The 19,495-nt window shown below is 39.3% G+C and overlaps 2 protein-coding genes across 2 annotated transcripts in view; one reads left to right on the top strand and one right to left on the bottom strand.

Moving 5' to 3' along the window:
* LOC134848239 (mitotic apparatus protein p62-like) overlaps positions 1–19,495 on the top strand; it is a 204,708-nt gene that overhangs the window by 64,127 nt on the left and 121,086 nt on the right. The window lies entirely within an intron of this gene.
* Positions 4,498–9,624, bottom strand: LOC134848840 (uncharacterized). The gene is made up of 4 exons (XM_063866352.1): positions 8,408–9,624; positions 7,914–8,149; positions 7,576–7,714; positions 4,498–4,666 (listed from the first exon to the last, which is right to left on the bottom strand). Exons 1-4 carry the CDS (start codon positions 9,622–9,624, stop codon positions 4,498–4,500), a joined length of 1,761 nt encoding a protein of 586 aa, XP_063722422.1.

The raw sequence follows: 19,495 nt of genomic DNA, 5'->3' as shown, positions 1-19,495 counted from the left end.
AAATTACATAAACTATACACATGTACCATGTTAACACCATACACAAACGCATTTACCAATTTAGCATTATCAACTTCCACCATTCTGTTGTTTACGGACAGACCTATTCGCAAGGCTACATATTAGTCTGTTAAACAGAAAAACTTGTATCTAATAACTGATTGTTTAAATTAGCATGTAGTTTTATATAAGAAAAAGTAGACCTCATAGTTCAATTTTCAAATCTAATGAAAGTTTAATGATGCTGACTATCATTAGTGGCACTTATGGCTACAGTTTCAGGCAATTTGTGTCTGCTAATGTAATGCTTCTTCAAGTGACTTCGTTGGTAAGTGGCATGTGTACACATTGAGCACCAGTACTTGGCACATCTCTCTTTGTGTCGCAAGTCGATATGTTTCCTCATTTCCTCATGTTATTCCCAAATGGTGACCTGTACAACATCATGAAACTTCGAAATCTTTTTTATAACACCAAAAGCGAAGCCAATCTAATTTGTGTTACAACCTAATTTGTAAAACAATAGAGACCAGACCCACTTGGAACGTTAATTTTCAAACCCAATTCCAAAAATTATCCTGTCACACACCAAGTTAAAATTGAAATCGACGCCTCACTTAAAGCTCATTTTTTCGAAGCGACTGAGGTTCCTACCTATATGCACACAGGTCACAAAAGTATAACTTCTTGCCGTCGTTGTCTCGACATTCACGGTAATGTCTCACGCCTTCGTCTGCAACATTGGCACCGGCTACACCTTTGAGCTGTTTCGAACTCTTTAAACAGGCCTTTTTCTGTATCTGTTGCAACAATAAAGGAACTTGATGACCACGCTTGCGATTTGTATCTGCGGGTAGTTTAGAATAATTCACTATGTTTGCAAAAGTTTGTTCAATTGATGTCTTGGTCACAGCTTCGGGGTCTGCTTCGAGAGTCATTGAAACAAAACCACATGCGTTATTGTACCGATCACTCATTTGGAAAACGTGCTCGAACGAAAGGTATAAGTTCATACAATTTAAAAGACATTCATTTACCACTAGCTCAACGGTTATTGTTTCACTGGTAAGAAAGTGAGGATCCATAACTTCTGAAACCTTGGAGCTTGCTTGAAACAATTTTACCAAAATTACTTCAGACTGTCAAAAACCTACACTTAAACTATACTATGTGGAAGTACAGTGGACCATAGTATAATCAATTATCAGAAGATATCATTAGAAAAAAGGACTCGTAAATTCGAAAGTATTTAAGTAATTGAGAAGTCATTGAAAGTCATCAGTCATTGAAATTAGGTGGAAGAAAAATGACCCTCCAGAACCCGCTAGTTTTCGAGATATCGCACTTTTTAGATTTTTAAAAATTTTTTCTCACTAATTTGTTTTCAAAATACTTAGAAAAAAAACGATAAACGATAACTAATCCAACCACTGAGCTAGAGTAACCATGCCCATGCTGAAAGAAAAGCTGTGTCAGTCACCAACAAACTAAGTATCTAATCGAATCTACCGAAACATAAAAAAGAAATTTAAAAAAAAACATATTGGCAGATCCGTGGTGGATCCTAGGATTCCGTTATCTGTCATCTCCAAGTCTCAGAATCTGTTATGTTGTATATTTAAATTTGATGTTTTCATATACTGGGGAAATTCATTCTTTCTTCTTTCTTTCTTTCTTTCTTTCTATCAAAGCGTAATTTGAAATCTTGAATTTTTATATCCGGGGAACATTAAACTGTTAACACAAAACCTGACAGATATAACAGTGATGCGACAGTGAAACGCTAGTTCCTCAATATGACAGCGAAACGCTAGTTCCTCAATACCTCAAGCAGTTGAGCAGATATCAATATCTAAACAGAAGCTAAGTGGGAGCTTCACGCCTCTTGCTATACAGCACTAGCATATCATGGCAAGCTAGACGAAAATCACAAAGTCAAAAATCAGTTTGAAAAAAAAGTAGAAATAGCGAACGTAACAAAAATTTCATACGCTTGTCTCAGAAATAGTTATTTTGGAAAACTAATCATGTCGATCGGGACAAATTGATAGTAGAATTCCCATTGAAATACAAAACACGAAGAAGCAACTAGGTGGACAAAACTTGGGTAGGCACCAGTTAAAGCAAAAAACTGCACCGTTGGCATAATTATGAAAGTCTAAAATTTCAAGTTTCACTGTGCCCTCTCCCCATTTAATAACGAGCAAAAAATCTATTCCGCTTCTTGAACGGGGAACATTATTACGGACAATTTGACCAACACTAGATGCTTCACAATTCAAACTTTTATTCAAGACAACAAAGACATTGTTAATTTATTTTGGTAGTTTCTTTTTTGTTTTTCTTTTTTCATATTACGGGTAAATAACAGTACTTACACGATGATTAAGTACGTACATATATTTTACTCAAAAAAATTCTTGTAAACATCTGTTTTTTGTCAATAACCCGGAAAAGAAAGCACAAAGGCATCAAATTGACGAACAATTGCCTTTGAACGACCTCCCAAGTTGGTTTAACGGTGCATATACAAAACAGTCCCATACAAAACAATCCAATACAAAATAGTCCCAAAAATCATGTAAAGGAGGGGAAAAGCAGTCCAATACAAAACAGTCCGGTTTAAGTTCGCCGGTGGGCGCGCTGCTTCGCGGCGATAACAGGCTCTAAATTTCGTATTAAGTCCTACCCTCTGTTGGCAAGCTCGCAACACGTTGGCGCGACTGCGGCGGTCACTATTTTGTTCATTATGCTTGTTGAACAAAGGACAATTCTCGGCCTGGCTGGCTTGTTAAAACAATTATTAATTGGGACTGTTTTTCGGACTGTTTTGTATCGGACTATTTTTTCGCTCTTTTTCATACTTTTCCGGACTGCTTTGTATTGGACTGTTTTGTATAGACACGTTCAAAGAGACCTTTTAGCCCAACAAAAAAGATATAGAAACTATCAAAGTTTCTTTCCCTCCTTTCACGCCTTGTTGAGACGAAGCCAGTGAGTTTCCAGCCAAAAACAAGCTACTAGGATGAACTTAATTGACCGAAGAGAAAAATTAAGCTGATTGAGTTATTAGCGCTATAACTATTTCTATTCGATAAAACAATTCAAAAATTTTGGCACTTCCAACTCTCATACATGCCCAGTTGATATAAAAAGTATCACAACTGTGCAATAAGAGGTAGTTAGATTGATTAAAGCTTCGCAGAAAAACGTAACGATTAAAAGTAAAGATGACGAACATTTTGATAACTGAAAAACTATTTTCACTACTTAAAAGTTAATTTTTGCATTATTTCTGCAGATTTGATGACTTATCACTCCTAAAAACGGTCAGTACACGCTCCCGGAACCTTTAAAAAGTTTTAAAAAAGCATTTATCTTGCTCTGACCCTATATCGTACTTCTCAAAGCAGTTCTGGCAATTCGGTAAGCTTTGCTAGCGTCCGGTAAAAAATCTCGGGTGGTATACATTTTGCTTTCGCAAAGAAAATATCGGACATGTCTAATTTTCCTATCTTCAATCTAACACACAGTTTTTGCTTTAGAGTTGGCATCAAACTTGTTGAGCATCTGCAGTAGCGGACTTGGCTACGTTTTCTGGTAACTTGTGCACTCCCATGTAGTGATTTTTTAAATTGTTTCGAATTTTCGCTTCGTGGCCGCACATGGAGCACTTGTACTTGACACAATTTTGGTTGTGTTTGTTGTTGATATGCTTCTTCACATTTCCTCTGTCTTTCGTTTTATACGAGCAAAGATCACAGAAGTAAAACTTCTCACCTTCGGAAGTGAATTCCCGAAAATGTTGAGCAGAAGCTTGGCCTTGATTTGTTATCTGATTGTTTGATTTAGCAATTGGATTCTTCTTGCTGAGAGATCTAGGATGTTTAGACGGCACCTGACTATTGGCACCGATGGGCAATTTTCTCTTTTGTTGCACAAAATTTGGCGCGAAGTGTTGCATAGGTTGAGAACCAAGCAAAGCGTCTGGTGTCAGAGACATTTTCGTACGCAGAAGACCTACGAAATTATCTGATTCTAACAGGCTCACTTTAAAGGTTTTTTCATCTTCTAAAAACTCCTGATTAATAGCAAGTGAGAACTCAATATAGTCTGATAGAGTCATTTGGACAGAAAAAAGTAGCAAATAAACCTGAAACAATGGTTGGAAAGATAGAAAAGCGTTGATAGAAAACGTCAGAACGGATTTTCGTCAAGGTTAACTGCAATAAATCAGGTATCAAATAGATTTCGTTAAAAATGTAGACATGATTATCTATTCCATAATGAAGACGAAATTATAACTTCGATAGCGTTCTCCGAATTAATTTCCATAAACAGCATTAAAGACTTTTTAATAAAATTTTCTAAACACATACACAACTACATAATGAGATCTACAATTTCACTTGTTACATTTTTTTTAGCAAACTTCAAAGAAGCTATCTTCTTTCGGAAATCTTTATAAAATATAATACACGATTTTGTTCCATAACTTCAGCTTTCATTAGCAGCTGCTTTTGCTACTGTAGGAGAAAGATTGTGCACTTTGACATAATGAGTCTGCAGCTGCCATCTGAACTTAGCCTGCAAACTACACATTGAGCAGGGGAATTTGCGTGCACTTGGTTTGTGTTTCACGTCTACATGTCGCGTCATGTCTCCCCTATTTTTACACTGATAGGGACAGGAATCACAAATAAACAATTTGTCACCTGTCGAGCTACACAGCTTCTAGCTTACAATATCGCTCGATCCAAACGCGAACATAGCCAGGAGATGATTGAAAAAGATTCAATTAAAGCATACCAAAAAAACTTTGAAGTAATTTTGGGTCTCTTGCATAGTATAACACTCATAAATACTAAGTTTTTGCGCTAACTACCTCATCGGAATCATTTTTTTTTTCAATAATCATTGATTTATGATACGGCGCTAACCGTTGTATCGGAATCAAGAATTTTTGTTTAATCAAGGATTGTCATTCGTTGATCATACGTTATGTAGCAGTAACAAGGTTCTGTGTTTATTTCACGAAATTAAATAAGTTAGCTGCAAGCTTTTATTCAAGATATTGGCGGCCAACTGATAGAGGTCTGTTCAATTTAAATTTCCTCGGTTAACTAATCAAAATTACGGCTCTTTTCATCGCTGTTTCTGTACATGTCATAAAATCATGACAAAAACGGAAGTTTAAATTGTCCATTCGACTTTAACAAATCGTGCCCAGCGCCTTTTCTTTTGTCATTAATTCTTCGTGTCTCATGAGGTATGTCAACACCCTTGTCATGTCAATACTCTCTTTAAACGAGGTATGTTCGTATTTTACGTTCGTATTTTACTAGTAGAGTCGTTACTATTCGTTTTTCATGAGAAGAGTCTTATTTACCAATACTTTAACCGTTATACGAGTTATCTCTAATACTTTAAGTCTTCAATTTATTTTGCAAAGGGATGTAAACAGACTGAATATATTGTGGCGGCGGCGTCACGCTTTGTGAACACAATAAACTCTATGTTTTTGTCTATTCTATGTTTCGATGACTTTGTGTATTTGTTTTTTTAAGTTCCCGGATCTGATGGGTCTCATTAATGTGACTCGGTTGTATCTGTTCGGTATAGTCATCCATCTCGGGGGTTTGCGTTTTTGCTTTTAAACACTTCGCGGGATCATAGTTTTTGGTGATCAAAGAGTGAATTTGTTATGAAGTACAGTTTCCGTATTGGATGGTAAGCTTCCAATTTGAAGTAATTTATCAGAGGATTCAACGCATAGTTCAAAACCATGTCAAATTCTGGTTTGGTATTTGAGGAAATATGGTGCTCTTTGTCCAACTGAATATGCAATTGTCTATTTAGTTAAGTAGGATGCAAGGGCTGTCACCTAACTGTCATTAAGTGTGTGGAACCTGGTACCGGCGAGTTAGCCGTTTTTACCTGATCGGGTCGAACTATTTGGGTTCGTTTCTCAATGCGAGAATTAGAAGGAACCAGGTGTATTTTGAATTAAAGAGGGGAAGTTCGCAGGGGTGTTGATGCTTTGATTTAGGAGCTATTGAAGCAGGTTAAAATGTGTTGGGTTGTGGCAGAGTGAAGGATCGTGAAGGGGCCGGTCTTGTAGCAGGGGTGGTAGTAGTAATAGCAGTGGAAGTAGTTGCTAGTAGAGTGGGTGTTAGTGGTTGAGATTCCGGTGGACCGATGGGTGAGAGAAGGGAGAGAAGGTCCTCAAAGTCTCGCAAGTCATCGTCTGGAGTGGAGTCGATAGTTGGTGTCAGTGCATCGGTCGGTTTTTCCTAGAACAATTAGATTATTTAGACTGTTGGTAGGATGCTCTGTTTTGATTTATTCGATCAAAACTTGTTCATTGATTGTGAGGATACATGCGATCCTGGTTTATATTGTCCACTTCCTCTCAAAAAAATCTCAAATTTATAAATGAAAGTCAGCCACTAAAAAAGAAAAATAGTCTTTTTGTTTTTCCCCACCTCGCATGAGCCTCAAATTTATGGAGTAACCAGTGGTTTTACAACGTTAGTATGAAGACGGAATAAGTTTGTTATTGCCTATATCGTCCGCAAGTCTATATTCATAACAATCGGATAATGCTAACGCTAAGTTTCTTTAAAAAAATTGCGGGTCCCGGGGTAGAAAAAAGAGCCAAAAAATGGACGTGAAGATATAAACGCCCCACCGGGTATCCTAAACTGGGTAACAAGTTTGCCAGCGGAGTTATCAAAAATATAAAAAAACATCTATAACCGGGTAAAAAAACATGTTTTAGTGGTATAATTGTAAAAAAAAGTAGTATTTTAGTTTTTGGAATACATAACTTTTCTGGGTTTTTAGTTTTTTCATAAATTTTTCAAATATACTGGTAAGAAGTCTGCTATCAAAAAGACTACACGGCAGAAACAAGTCGAACTCATTCAGGATATAAAAATATGTTCATTTACACGTAATCACATTATATTCATCATCATCATCATCATCAACGTTTTGTGTCTTTTTCCCGTGCTACACGGGGTTAGACAACAATGCCTTCCACAAATCCCTGTCCATGGCTTCCTCCTTTTTCAGTCCCAGCAAGGATAGGTCTTCCTCTATTGTTTTGTCCCATGTCTTCTTCGGCCTACCCTTTGATCTGGGTCCGGGGACACAAACGTTTGTTAGCGCATTTGCAAGGAGCACGCTCCTCTGAGTGTGCCCGAACCACCGAAGACGGGACCTCCTCAAATAAATGTCTAGATGGTCAATACCGCAACGCTCATAAATAGAACGAGAAGCGATCATATGTAGGTCAGTACCAATTACCCATCGCAGTACTTTAAGTTCCGTTGATCTCAATATTTTAAAATTTGAGTCTGTCATTGACCAAGTTTCAGCTCCATATAACAACACTGGACGCAGACAGCTCTTGTAGATCAAAACCCGCGGAACAAGTGGAAGATTCTTATCCAATAAGAGTCTGGATAGTTCTCTAAACTTCAACCAGAAGGAATTTATGCGGGCTCGCACAGCAGTTTCCACCTTCCCATCCGGATGAAGCATGTCCCCCAGATATTTGAACTGACCCACCTTTTCAATTTCACCATCTGCAAGTGTGATTTTACTATCTGTTGCCTTGGATTTGGGATTCTGGCAAACTTTGCAAACAAAGGTTTCAGAGAGGCGTTGGCTTGCCCGCAAGCCACTGCACCTTCTGTGTACCCATAGCCTGCATGAAGTACACATCATAGAATTACTACCGACCCCTTTGCTGCAAACCCCACAAGGGTAATCACCCGACTTTATGGTCTTTCCCTCTTCCCCGGTAACCATTAACTTCGTTTTGTCCATGTTAACTTTCATGCCATTTGATTCAAAAATTGTTCTCCACTTTGCAAACTTTTGCAACACGCCCTCGAAGGTCTCACTTGTCAGCACCAAGTCGTCTGCAAACAGAATTTCCCATGGAATTCCGTCACCACATTCCTTGGTGAGTTCTTCAATTATCAGAATGAAGAGCAGTGGACTCAAGACAGAGCCCTGGTGCACACCAGTGTTGACCTGGAATTGGTTTGACCTTTGTTTTCCTCGCCTCATACAGGAGACCGAGTTTCTGTATAACGACATGACCGTTTTGACTAGATTCTCAGGGACGTATTGTCTCCTAAGAGACCACTCGATCAAATATCTTGGTACTTTATCGAAGGCTTTTTCTAAGTCTACAAAGACATGATAAAGCTTTTGTTTCTTTGCTAAGAACTTTTCCTGCAACCTACGGAGCAGATGAATAGCATCGGTTGCGCTTCGGTTAGGCATAAAGCCTCTTTGTCTGTCATTTATCGATACAATGCCGCGAAGGCGTGATTCGATGACACGCTCAAAAACCTTCATAGGGTGCTCTAATAGGCGAATCCCCCTGTACGATCCACATAGCAAGGGGTCCCCTTTTCCTTTGTAGATGGTCACGGTATCACTCGTGCACCACTCATCCGGGATTTTCCCCGAGTCAATGACACTTTGTAGAACGCTTGTCAAGACAGAGAAATTGGATGCGTCCAAGGCTTTCAGCATTTCAGCCGTTATGGACGATGGTCCGGGTGTTTTACCGTCAGATGAATGCATAACTGCCTTGCCAACTTCAGTTTCGGTAATTTCCCTGATAGGCCCATGTATGGGAAGAGAGTCCATCATAGAACCGATGGCTGGTTTGGAAGAGAGCGAGTCAAAATACTCGCGCCATCTTTCGAGGACATCAGTCCCGTCAGTGAGGAGTATGCCACTTTCGTTCTTAATGAATTTACCTCCCCGAACATCATGACTTTCGGTAGCTGTGCATCTAGCCAGTCGGAACATTTTCTCACGACCTTTTTTGCTATTTAAGTCTGCACACCACCTTTGACATGCGTTAGCTTTAGCTCTAGAAACTTCTCGTTTGGCCTTCTTTTTCAACTCGGCGTATACGAGTTTGTTTGCAGTTGTGTCACTGGCCTTGAACTTTTTATAGGCTTCCCGCTTTGCTTTCAGTGTCTCCCTCATAGCTTCGTCCCACCACCAATTGTCATGATTGAATTGTTTCTTGTTGCTTTTCACTCCACAAACTGTCCTAGCTGAATCTACAATTGCGTGTTGTAATTCTTTCCAGGAAATATTTGGTGACAATTTTTCACTCAACTTCTCATTTAACTGGCTTTGATGCACTGCATCCTTCAATTTATGCGATTTAATCGTGGTTATCTGGCCTTTCGCTTTCTTTGTCTTAGAACATCTAACTTTGAAATATGCACAGCATAGTTTATGTTGCGGTGCTATACATTCTCCTGGGAAAGTCGTGAAATTCGTGATATTACGCCGAACATTTCGATTGCATAGGAACAGATCCAGCTGACTGCGTCTATCGCCACTGGCATAGGTCCAATGCTGTTGTTCCCTTTTCCTGAAGAATGTATTTGCTATCTGAAGATTATGGGCAAAGCATAGATCCAGGACTCTGATACCCTCAGGGTTTCTTCCTCCCACTCCATACCTGCCAAGAACTGATTCGTAGTTTATTTGGTCCGAACCACAGTGTCCGTTCATGTCGCCAGCAATGACCACCTCTTCTTTATTTGGCAATTTAAATAGAAAGTCGCAAAGCGCCATATAAAACAAATCTTTCTCTATATCAAGGCGGCCCTGCTGGGGAGCATAAACAGAAACAAAGTTGTAAATTTTGCTTTCAATTATCACCTTAGCACATATAATGCGGTCAGATAATCTCTCCACGGATAGAATATTCTCCGTTAACCTGTCTTTCACAAGTATTCCGACGCCGTTTGTACCTTCATTGTTTCCCTTCCATAGAAGTTTATACCTTTCCGACCCTTCACCAAAGTAACGTGTGCCTTCATTTCTATAGCGGACCTCCTGCAGACAACAGATGTCTACTTTCCTCCTGGATAACAACTGACACAGCTCAATAGACTTGCTTTTGAGCGTGCCAATGTTTAGCGTACCTAAAACGAAAGAAGTAAAGACCGTGAGATTTTTAGCACCCTCTCCCCATTTAAGGGGGGCACGGGACTGAGGGCCAGAGCTTGTTGTGTATGACATTGTAAGGGATTTGGGGCGAAGTTTGATGGCCGGATGCCCTTCCTGTCGCCAACCTGCAGTGAACGTTACTCGTTCGGGTGCCGCATATGCCGCATGACAGTCAGCCGTTTGCGAGGATTTGAAGTCCTCTACGCCTCAAAGTCTACCACACCGCTGAGGGTCCAGCGTGGGGGAAATGTTAAGCTACATTACTATATGCAGCACGCCATTTCGCCATTTGCGTTTCCTCATCCCGCCTAGGCCATGGTTAATGACCAAAAACCCAGGGCAGCCTGAACTGTAAAAGATGTACAGGCCGCCCCCATAGCTATGCAGGGCAGGGACGCCACTCCCTGAGGAGCCGCAACACAACTCCCGCATACCCTGAGGCTATAGTATATCCATATGCATGAGTGCCAAGGGATAAAATAGATTGGTGTCTAAATGACTTCTCCATGGCCTGTGTGAACAATGGAATCGATGACGAGCCGGGAATTCAATTTCCGATCTGAAGATGAGCCAAACGGAGGGGAAATTGACGGCAAAAATGAAAATGAACTGCCCTGTCTTATTTAACAAGCTTTTCAAGAAATAGTTGGGAGCAAAACAACAGATTTTATTCAAAATAAAATGCCCATCACTGTTCGTGCTAAAAGAGCTTATGATTTTTCTAAACTGAAACAGCAATCATCAATATTTGTTCTATTTAAAAAGACTCGGCTAATTAAAACAAGCTCATCACTGTGCGTGAATTGGCGGTGGCAAAGGTCTCCGAAATGGATCGTCAGCTGGATTGTATTTTGTCTTCCACCTTTCGTCCTTCGAATCCAGACTGAGACTCTTGAACATGAGGTTGATCTTAGGACTCGGAGACAGAATCTTCTCTTGGGACAATTTTGTCATCACTGATTTGAGGTTCTGCAGTTCAATTATTACCTGGTCTCTTTTCATCGGCAAAACCTCCTGCGACTCTTCAAACAACACCATATATGCATAGTTGAACTTCGCCAACGTCCGGTCGAAGCAACTGCCCATAACCTGAGTAATAACTCCCCTTTCGAAACTCGTGCAGTCATTCGGATCTTTCTGGGCGTGAACAACTGAACCAACTGGTAATTTTTCATGGTTGAATATTCGCTTGTAGTGAACTTGCTTGCGAGGTATTTCATTGTCTTTTAGAGACTGTGGGTCTGCATCAGTTTCAGTCGATTCTGGTTCGTGATAAACCACAGTGCATTGTTGATGTTTCTTTGCTGAATCTTTAGGTGCGTTTTCTACTCGTTTGATCTCGGCCGGATAGTAGTACCTGTCAACCCAGGGAGCATACACTAAATTGCCCCCATCCAAAGATTCACCCCCACTGTTCTCTGAAGTGTAGAAGGTCTCTTCAGCCACAGGTGCTAAACTGGGACTCGTATCTTCAAGGTGGTTCATTTCTTCTTTCACGCTTCTTTTCCTTTGAATTTTGATTCTCGAAACTGATTTTCACATAAATTAATCACATTATATTGTTCATTCCAATTCCTTTGTTTTTTTTCGAATCAGGTTCATATTCACAAGTTCTTTCATGACAAGTTGAATTCATTCATTATCGACATATGATATATATTTATCGATCTTAGAATTACAATTCGGTAGTTTCTACTGTATAGCGAAAGCAACGACGCAATCATACAGCCAGCTACTAGTCACGTGGTACAGTCCAGGGAAAACTGGCTTGTATTTTTTATCTTCTTCCCCTTCGATGACAGTTCCAGTGACCACAAACACTAGCCTGTCAATTAGTAACTAACACACACTAATACACTACAATACAAACACTAATTTACGTAGATGACGTTTCCTTCGCACAGCAGGGCTGACATAAAATAGTTATAGTCGGACCAGAAATAAGAAGGCTTAGAGTTAATTTGGCAGTGGGAAAATGAAATAATATCATCTTTGATGAAAATTTGTAACTTCTCCTGGCTCCAAAAAGGTTAGGCCCGTTGCTTTTTATCAATTCCGGGAAACCTTCCGGCTTTTTGATGGTTTCGAAAGATTCATCATCACCTTCATAACCGTCTTCATAATTGAGACGGAAAACTTCTCTGGGCAATTCGAAAACAAAAGTAGCTGTATAGTCGTCGCATATAACGGAGAAGCTTTGAATTTCATTGAAAGAGCATTTCTGATGTAGTTTTGTGAAATCCATATCAAGCGGAATATAGTATCTCACATTTGTCGTCTGTTCATTTGAGAAAGCAAAGTCCCCCCTAAAACATCTCAAACCCTTTGTAACCATTCACAAAATTGAGTGTAGTCAAATGGATTAAATAATATAACACGAAATGAGCCCAATTGGCTCACTAAAGAGGCAACATACTCCAATTGGAAACCATCCTGATGTTTTCTTTGGTGCATGATATTTTTTCTTGAACTTATTGAGTTTAAACCTTATTTCTAAAAAATTAATAGGAACACAATCGATACGTTTGATATAAATTCAAAAACGTTTATCGAGCATCATCTGAGCCGACAACCTTTTTGAAAATAACTGTAGAACCAAAAATACAACAAAAAAATTAAAAAGTACGAATTCAAATATATGGGTAAGAAGTCTCCTATCAAAAAGACCATACGGCAGAAACAAGTCAAACTCATTCAGGATATAAAAATATACTCATTTACACGTAATCACATTATATTGTTCATGGCAATTCCCTTGTTTTTTTCGAATCAGGTTCATATTCACAAGTTCATTCATGACAAAATGAATTCATTCATTATCGTCATATGATATATATTTATCGATCTTAGAATTACAATTCGGTAGTTTCGCACATGGTTTTTTCTACTGTATAGCGAAAGCAACGACGCAATCATACAGCCAGCTAGTGTCGCTAATGTTCGTATTTCACGAGAAGAGTCGTTTTCACTCCCAAAGGTTTAAACGTTATACGAGTATTCCCAATACTTTAGCTATTGGTTTCCATTCATTTTGCAAAAGGATATGAACAGTTTGATTTTATGATGGCGGCGGTATCACGCTTTGTGGGCAAAATAAATTCCATTTTTCTGATTCAATATGAAATCGGAACAGTTTTTCTTTCGTTCGGTCGAAAAGTAGCCGGTTTTTGTCTAATCTACGCTTGGGTCGAACGCATTTTTTCTTTGTGTAGTCGGTTGAAACATCTCAGTCGAATAATTTCGGAAGCCAGTTTCAGTTGAATAGATCGAAAAATAGCACGCTTGAGTCGAACATATTTTTCGTTCAGTCGAGTGTGTCGAAACATAGCCGTTTTTGGTCGACTCCATCGAAAAATAGCTATTTTTGGCCGAGTCGTTCGAAATGAACTCGAAAATTGCAACCCGGGATGTGTTCTGTTATTATTGTGTTAAATTAAGCAGTGGTTTATTTTGCCCCCAAATCTTTTTGTGCGCACATGCAGCAATTGTATCCCGTGAATTAAATTAATTTGAGACAAATAATTCGGGCGTTGAACAAGAAATGAGAACGCACTTTGTGTACAACTGATTGTTCTCATGGCGAAGTTCGTCTCAAGTGTTTGTTTTAAGAATATCATTGAATTCTGCTGAAAATGGTGCTTGTTTGTTCTTTTCTGTTAAATTGTCTTTGTTTTGCTCGTGCTCGTTTCACCTGTCATAAAACACAAATTACAGATTATTTAAATTGAATTAAATATTGGGCGGCTCATTCTTTGATTTATAAATATCGCAAATAATTAAATTTCTCTTGCCTGAAATTTACGATATGAATGACACAGTCAGTAATTAGAAGTTCGAAAGCTTGTACATAGATAATACTGAAAGCTCTGGGTGCTTGTTTCCTTTGTTATATCGGGGCAAGTCAACCTGGTTAATATTACTTGAGCTATATAAATGTTCTGACTTTTGAAAGAACGGAATAACTGTGTATTTGGGTATTTTTTTTTCCACTCAGAATCAGATACCACAAATAAGGATCATTAGTCAATGAAAACAATAATTTGAGTTCTAGGAAAGTTTGAGTTTATCTGCTCACATCACCTACGAAAAAGCAACAATAATAATTGCAAAATAATTGCAAATAATTGTGTGAAATAATAATTGTGTTTTGAACTTTCTGTGCTATTTGCCCAACAGCGGATTATTGTTCCGGCCATTGAAATTGGGAGGAACTTTGTATTCGGGTGTGTTTTAGTTTTTTTTCCACGCAAAGTCAGGTACGACACATTATTATTGTAATGAGTCGAGTGATCAATCATATTAAAGCCCTTTTAGTCATGATTCGAACGACTCTTTTCAAAAACTATCCCAGTTTCGAGAAAAACCGGTTTGAAATTTTAAATTTGGCCTAATTTTGAGCCAGTACAGCGATCGAGCGAATAACGTTCGTTAGAAAAAATTGTCATCTAGACTAAGAAACCTTGATTTAACTAAACAAACTAATTGTGGAAGTTGGCAATAATATTTTTCTTTAAAAAAAATGAAAAAATTTTATGCTATTTTTTTCATTTTTTGTTCGTTACTTTTTAGAAGACAACTGTTGTCGGTGATGTCTGATCGACTAACTTATAACGCATTTGTATAGTTCTTTCATCACACCACGCACAAGAAATGACACCATTTCAAAGAAATATAAAGAAAACTCAGCAACCGGATTTTCTTGTTTTACAGCTCAACGAAAAATGACAAAAAATCTCGATCTAGATTTAAGCACCACCTCCTAAAATTTCTAAACTTCGATCAAGACCTCCTTTTTTCTTTATCGTATTGCAACAACTCATAAGAAATAGCTCACAACAAAAAATGGCTAACAGACTGTTGGAAAAAAGTCAATGAACGCAAGGAAGCATAAATCATAATATTGACTAAGATTTCGAACAAACTTCAACTTTCGGATTTTAAACAGTTTTATGCTGTTCGAATTTCAAGAGCCTTTTTTATGATTGACACATTTTTTGATAAAAATAGCCAATATGAGAAAAATGCATCAATAAATACAATTTTTATTCTATTGAGAAAATTTAAAACTGAAATCCACTCATGAAGTTTGAAGTCAATCACTTTTTTAAAGACCTCCAAGCATCTGCCGTTCGATAGTAGAGTTTGCTTTTCTTTTAACAAATGAAATGAAAAACAAATCAAAAGTCAAATCGCGGAAAATCAAAATTGAAGGTGAATGAGTTTTTAGACTTTTCCTGAAATAAAAGCAGAAAATTATTTCTTTGCAAGAGTCTTCACTCTCTGTTCATCGACTCTTATTTTTTGCACAATAAGTTTTTTGAAAAGTTGTTTTACCAAAGAAGTGATGAATGAAGCTTACATACCAGTTTTTATTTCAATAAAATCAATTTTTTTTTTGAAATGTTTTCATATAACCAACACTACTCGATCGCTCCACTGGCTTGAAATTTGACTAAATTTCAGAAATTTTGTACGGTTTTTTCTCGACATTGGCAATTTTTTGAGAATTTTCTACTGTCCTCCAAATCACTTCTAAAAGTGCATTAAACTTATATATCCCTCGACACATTCCAATCAGTATTTGTGGGACCTGATTTTGCGTGGAGAACAAAAAGAAAAAAATCTAAAACACTCACGAATGCAAACTTTTCTCCCATTTCAATAGTCGGAACAACAAAGAATTCCAGACAATGAAGTGAAGCTACTTAAGATCTTGCTTAAAGAAAAGTATTAAAAATTTTTCACGCTCTAGTTTGCAGAGGGTGGTTTCTAATTAAGAGTAATGAACGTAGTGAAGACTCTTGTATATGTCTTGCTGATTTTCAGTAAAAAGTTTTAAAATATCGATTGACTTAGGTAAAATGAACTTTTTGAGTTCAATTGAAATTCATCTGCTGAAAGTGACGTAAATAGCACTCTCCAAATACGAACTTGGAAATGGCGCGAAAAAACGTGAACGATTTCTACTTTCGAAAGTGGAATTTAGTTTTTAGCTTTCCAGCGGAATGAAAACTCTACCTATTGATCGAATTTTCTCTAGTTGGGTTTGTCTGATCAGATGTCCTGCGGAGCAAATAAAGGGTAAAGTTCGAAATAGTTCAATTAAATTAAAAATGACCAAATTTAAGTCCAAGTATCATGGAAGTTTAATTGTGAGAACTACCCAATTGATGGGGAAGGGAAAAAGTTATGAAGAACTAAAATAAAATCATGCAAGGGGTCATTTGTCAAAGCTGACCGAACCGCAAGTAAATAAAGATAACGATACGCGATTAAGGCACAACCACCGAACTGGACAGAGCAATTGTTAACTACTACTAAGAGTAGTTGGTTCTCAATCAGAGAAAAGAGCAGTTGATACTGAGAGAGAATATAGTTGGTTCTCCGTTAGTTAGAGAGAACAAGTGAGAGACTTATAGAATTCAGACGGGTCCTGAGAGTGACTAGTGAAATTTTTGAAGATAGTTCTCGACGCGAGATTTTTAGTGAAGTTTTGTGAAGCAAAGTTGAAGAGTTGTTTAGAATTGTTTGTAAAGTGAACTGCAAGAGGCAGCTTTCCGGAACTTATCACTGATTAAATTCCTTGATACTTAATAAATTGTATTCAGGCCACTTAGCGGTCCTTATACTCGGCAATTTATATATTAATTTCTGAATTCAATTACTATCCAGTTTCTTGCGATTCTTTCCGAGGAAGAGAACTGTCAAGAACAATCGAGCAAAGGGGGCGCAACCCAGTAATTTATTGAAAAGTCATATAAAAGTCGTCTTTCGGAAACTAAAAGCAATTGAGCGGCTATATTTGAAAGCACAAATTGCAACCCCTGAGAATTGGAAACATTGTGAAAATTTGAAAATCAAAACTTTCTTAAAAATTTTTGCAAGAAAAAAATCATTAGATACGTCAAACCTCGGAAGTTAAAAGCATTTGAACCAGCCCAACAGTCCTCAAGATTTTCATTTGTTAAGAATACCCGCCCAATACTCACATGTGAATTTCAAATTTTCGATTTTTTCTTAATCAAAAACTTTTTTGAAACTTGGGAAAAAATCATATAAAATATCAATAACTCGAAAAGTCGAAGGATTTGAGCAGTCACAATTGAAGGCAAAGTTTAGAAGCCCAAGGGTACCCTGACAACGCCAAACCCAGAGCTGAGAATTTCAAGTTTTCTGCAATTTTGAAAAAATACTCATACCAAACCTCATATCTCGAATACTACAAGCATTTGAGCGCTCATATTTCGACGCAAGAATGAATACCCCTGAGTACAGGGTTGGGAACTTCAAATTTCAAAAAAGTCACTAAAGTCGTCAGATCTTGTAAGCTAACAAAAATTGGTATTCATAATTAAAGGCCAAAATCGCAACCATGGGGAAACACTAACACCATCCAACTATTGAGTAGCTAGTTTCAAATTACTTCAAGCAAACACTGAGTTCCAACTGAAAAACATAGGTTAAACCTGAAAAAAAATCTTTCCTTAAACAATAGGTTGAAAAAAACTTAACACGTCGAGATGCTTAAAATCGCATTTAAAGGTATAATGAATACCTTGAGTCACTTGCGTGAATTTTAGGCCGACATTATGTTCAAAAAATTAAATAGAAACATGATTAAACTAGCGGCCTTGTGCAGCTAAAGCTGCTCCTGAAAAAAATACGGCATTTATCTTACACAAAAAATCTGGAATGATTGAATTTTTGGCTATCTGGTTGGTTGTCTGAACAGATAAAGGCTCATGAAGCGATGGATGTCAGTATGGATAGCCGATCGATCGATCGATGGAGGGAGATAGATTGCTGGATAGATTATTGACGAGATATATTGCTGGAGGGCGGGATAAATCGCTCGACGGACTACGGTGGTTAGCTTGACGAATGGCTTGATGCATCGGTGGTATGCAGGATGGATGGCTAGATAGATGGATAGCTGGTCAGATGAATGGTTGGAAAAACGGAAAGATTGTTTGAGTGATTGATGGTTGGATGGATTGGTTGATATCTTGCTGGTTGAACAAATGAACAAAAGATGAATGGCTAGATAAATGAATTGATGACTGGAACGGATGAATGATGATTGGACAGATCGCAGCCTGGATGCATGGTTGGATAGATGTCTTAATATATTGCTGGTTGGATGGATGAACGGAAGATAGATGGCTAGATAGATGGATGCCCTGCTTTTTGCCACTCTACCCTGCCTTGCAACTCCTTGCCCTGCCTGGCTTACCGTGCCCTGCCTTGCGCTGCTCTATCCTGCCTTGCCCCTCCTCATCCTGTCCTGCCTTGCGCTTCCCAACCCTCCTTGTCGTGTGCACTCTTGCCTTGCTTTGCGCTGTCCCGCCTTGCGCTGCCCTACCCTGCTTTGCCCCTCCTTGTCCCACCGTCTAGTACTCCCTACCCTGCCTTGCCCTGCCATATCCAGGCTTTGCCCCTCGCCTGGCCCTGCACTGCCCTACCCTATCTTTCCACTCCTCGCCCTGCCCTGCGTTGCCTTGCGCTGCCCTACCCAGCCCCTCCTCGACCTGCCCTGCCTTGCCTACTTCTCACCCTGCCATACCTGGCCCCTCCTCGCTCTGTCCTGCCTTACACTTCTAGCCCTGCCTTACACTTCTAGCCCTGCATTGCCCTTCCTCGCTCTGCCCTGCTTTGCGCTGCTCTACCCAAGCCTTGTCTCTCCTCACGCGGCTCTGCATTGCCTTGCGCTCCCTACCCCGCCTTGCACATCCTTGCCGTGTGGACCCTTGCCTTGCCTTGCGCTGCCCTACACTGCACCTCCTCGCCCTGTCCTGTTTTGCCCCTCCTTGTCCTACCTTGTCTAGTACTTCCTACCCTGCCTTGTCCTGCCCTATCCAGGCTTTGCTTCTCGCCTGGCTCTGTGCTGCCTTAGTCCTTCTCGCCCTGCGCTGCCGTATTCTACCTATCCACTCCTAGCCCTGCCCTGCCTTGCGCTGCCCTACTCAGCCCTGCCTTGCCCACTTCTCATCCTGACATACCTTGCCCCTCCTCGCTCTGCCCAGCCTCACACTTCCAGCCGTGCGTTGCCCTTCCTCGCTCTACCCTGCCTTGCGCTGCCCCAACCAGAGCTTGCCCCTCTTCACTCGGCTCTGCGTTGCCTTTTGCGCCCCCCCCCCCCCCCTCCCCACCTCTTTGCCTTCAGCTGCCCTGCCCCGCCCCTACTCGAAATGCCCTGGCTTGCCCTCCTCTTCCTGCCCTGCTCTCCCTACCCTACCTGACGCTGCTCTACCCTGCCCCACCGCTCCTCGCACTACCTTGCCTTGCGCTGAAAAGTTTCCTTAACACTGAAATATACGATACAGCTTAACAAGCAAAATTTCGTTAGTTTCTGAAAGCTTAATTATGAGACAGATGGCATACTTTTTAACAGACTGTAGGCCAAAAATATATAAATTGAAACATTGCGAGCACTTTCATGATGCAATTTCTTCGCGAAATATTAAAACCAAAATTAGATCACTAAAAAGGTCAA

This window comes from Symsagittifera roscoffensis, chromosome 6 (genome assembly GCF_963678635.1).
Source record: "Symsagittifera roscoffensis chromosome 6, txSymRosc1.1, whole genome shotgun sequence".
NCBI classification, from domain to species: Eukaryota; Metazoa; Xenacoelomorpha; order Acoela; family Convolutidae; genus Symsagittifera; species Symsagittifera roscoffensis.
The sequence above is the reverse complement of the archived record's forward strand: the minus strand, read 5'-3'. Positions and strand labels throughout refer to the sequence as shown.

Bases quoted from the DNA above. Each gene is read 5' to 3' on its own strand.
- LOC134848840 (XM_063866352.1), bottom strand. From the start codon at position 9,624: ATGGCGCTTTGCGACTTTCTATTTAAATTGCCAAATAAAGAAGAGGTG. The intron at 8,150-8,407 runs GTACAGGGGGAT...GTGGTCTCTTAG, and splicing joins GACCCCTTGCTATGTGGATC to GAGACAATACGTCCCTGAGA. The intron at 7,715-7,913 runs GTGAGACCTTCG...TACTTCATGCAG, and splicing joins AGACGACTTGGTGCTGACAA to GCTATGGGTACACAGAAGGT.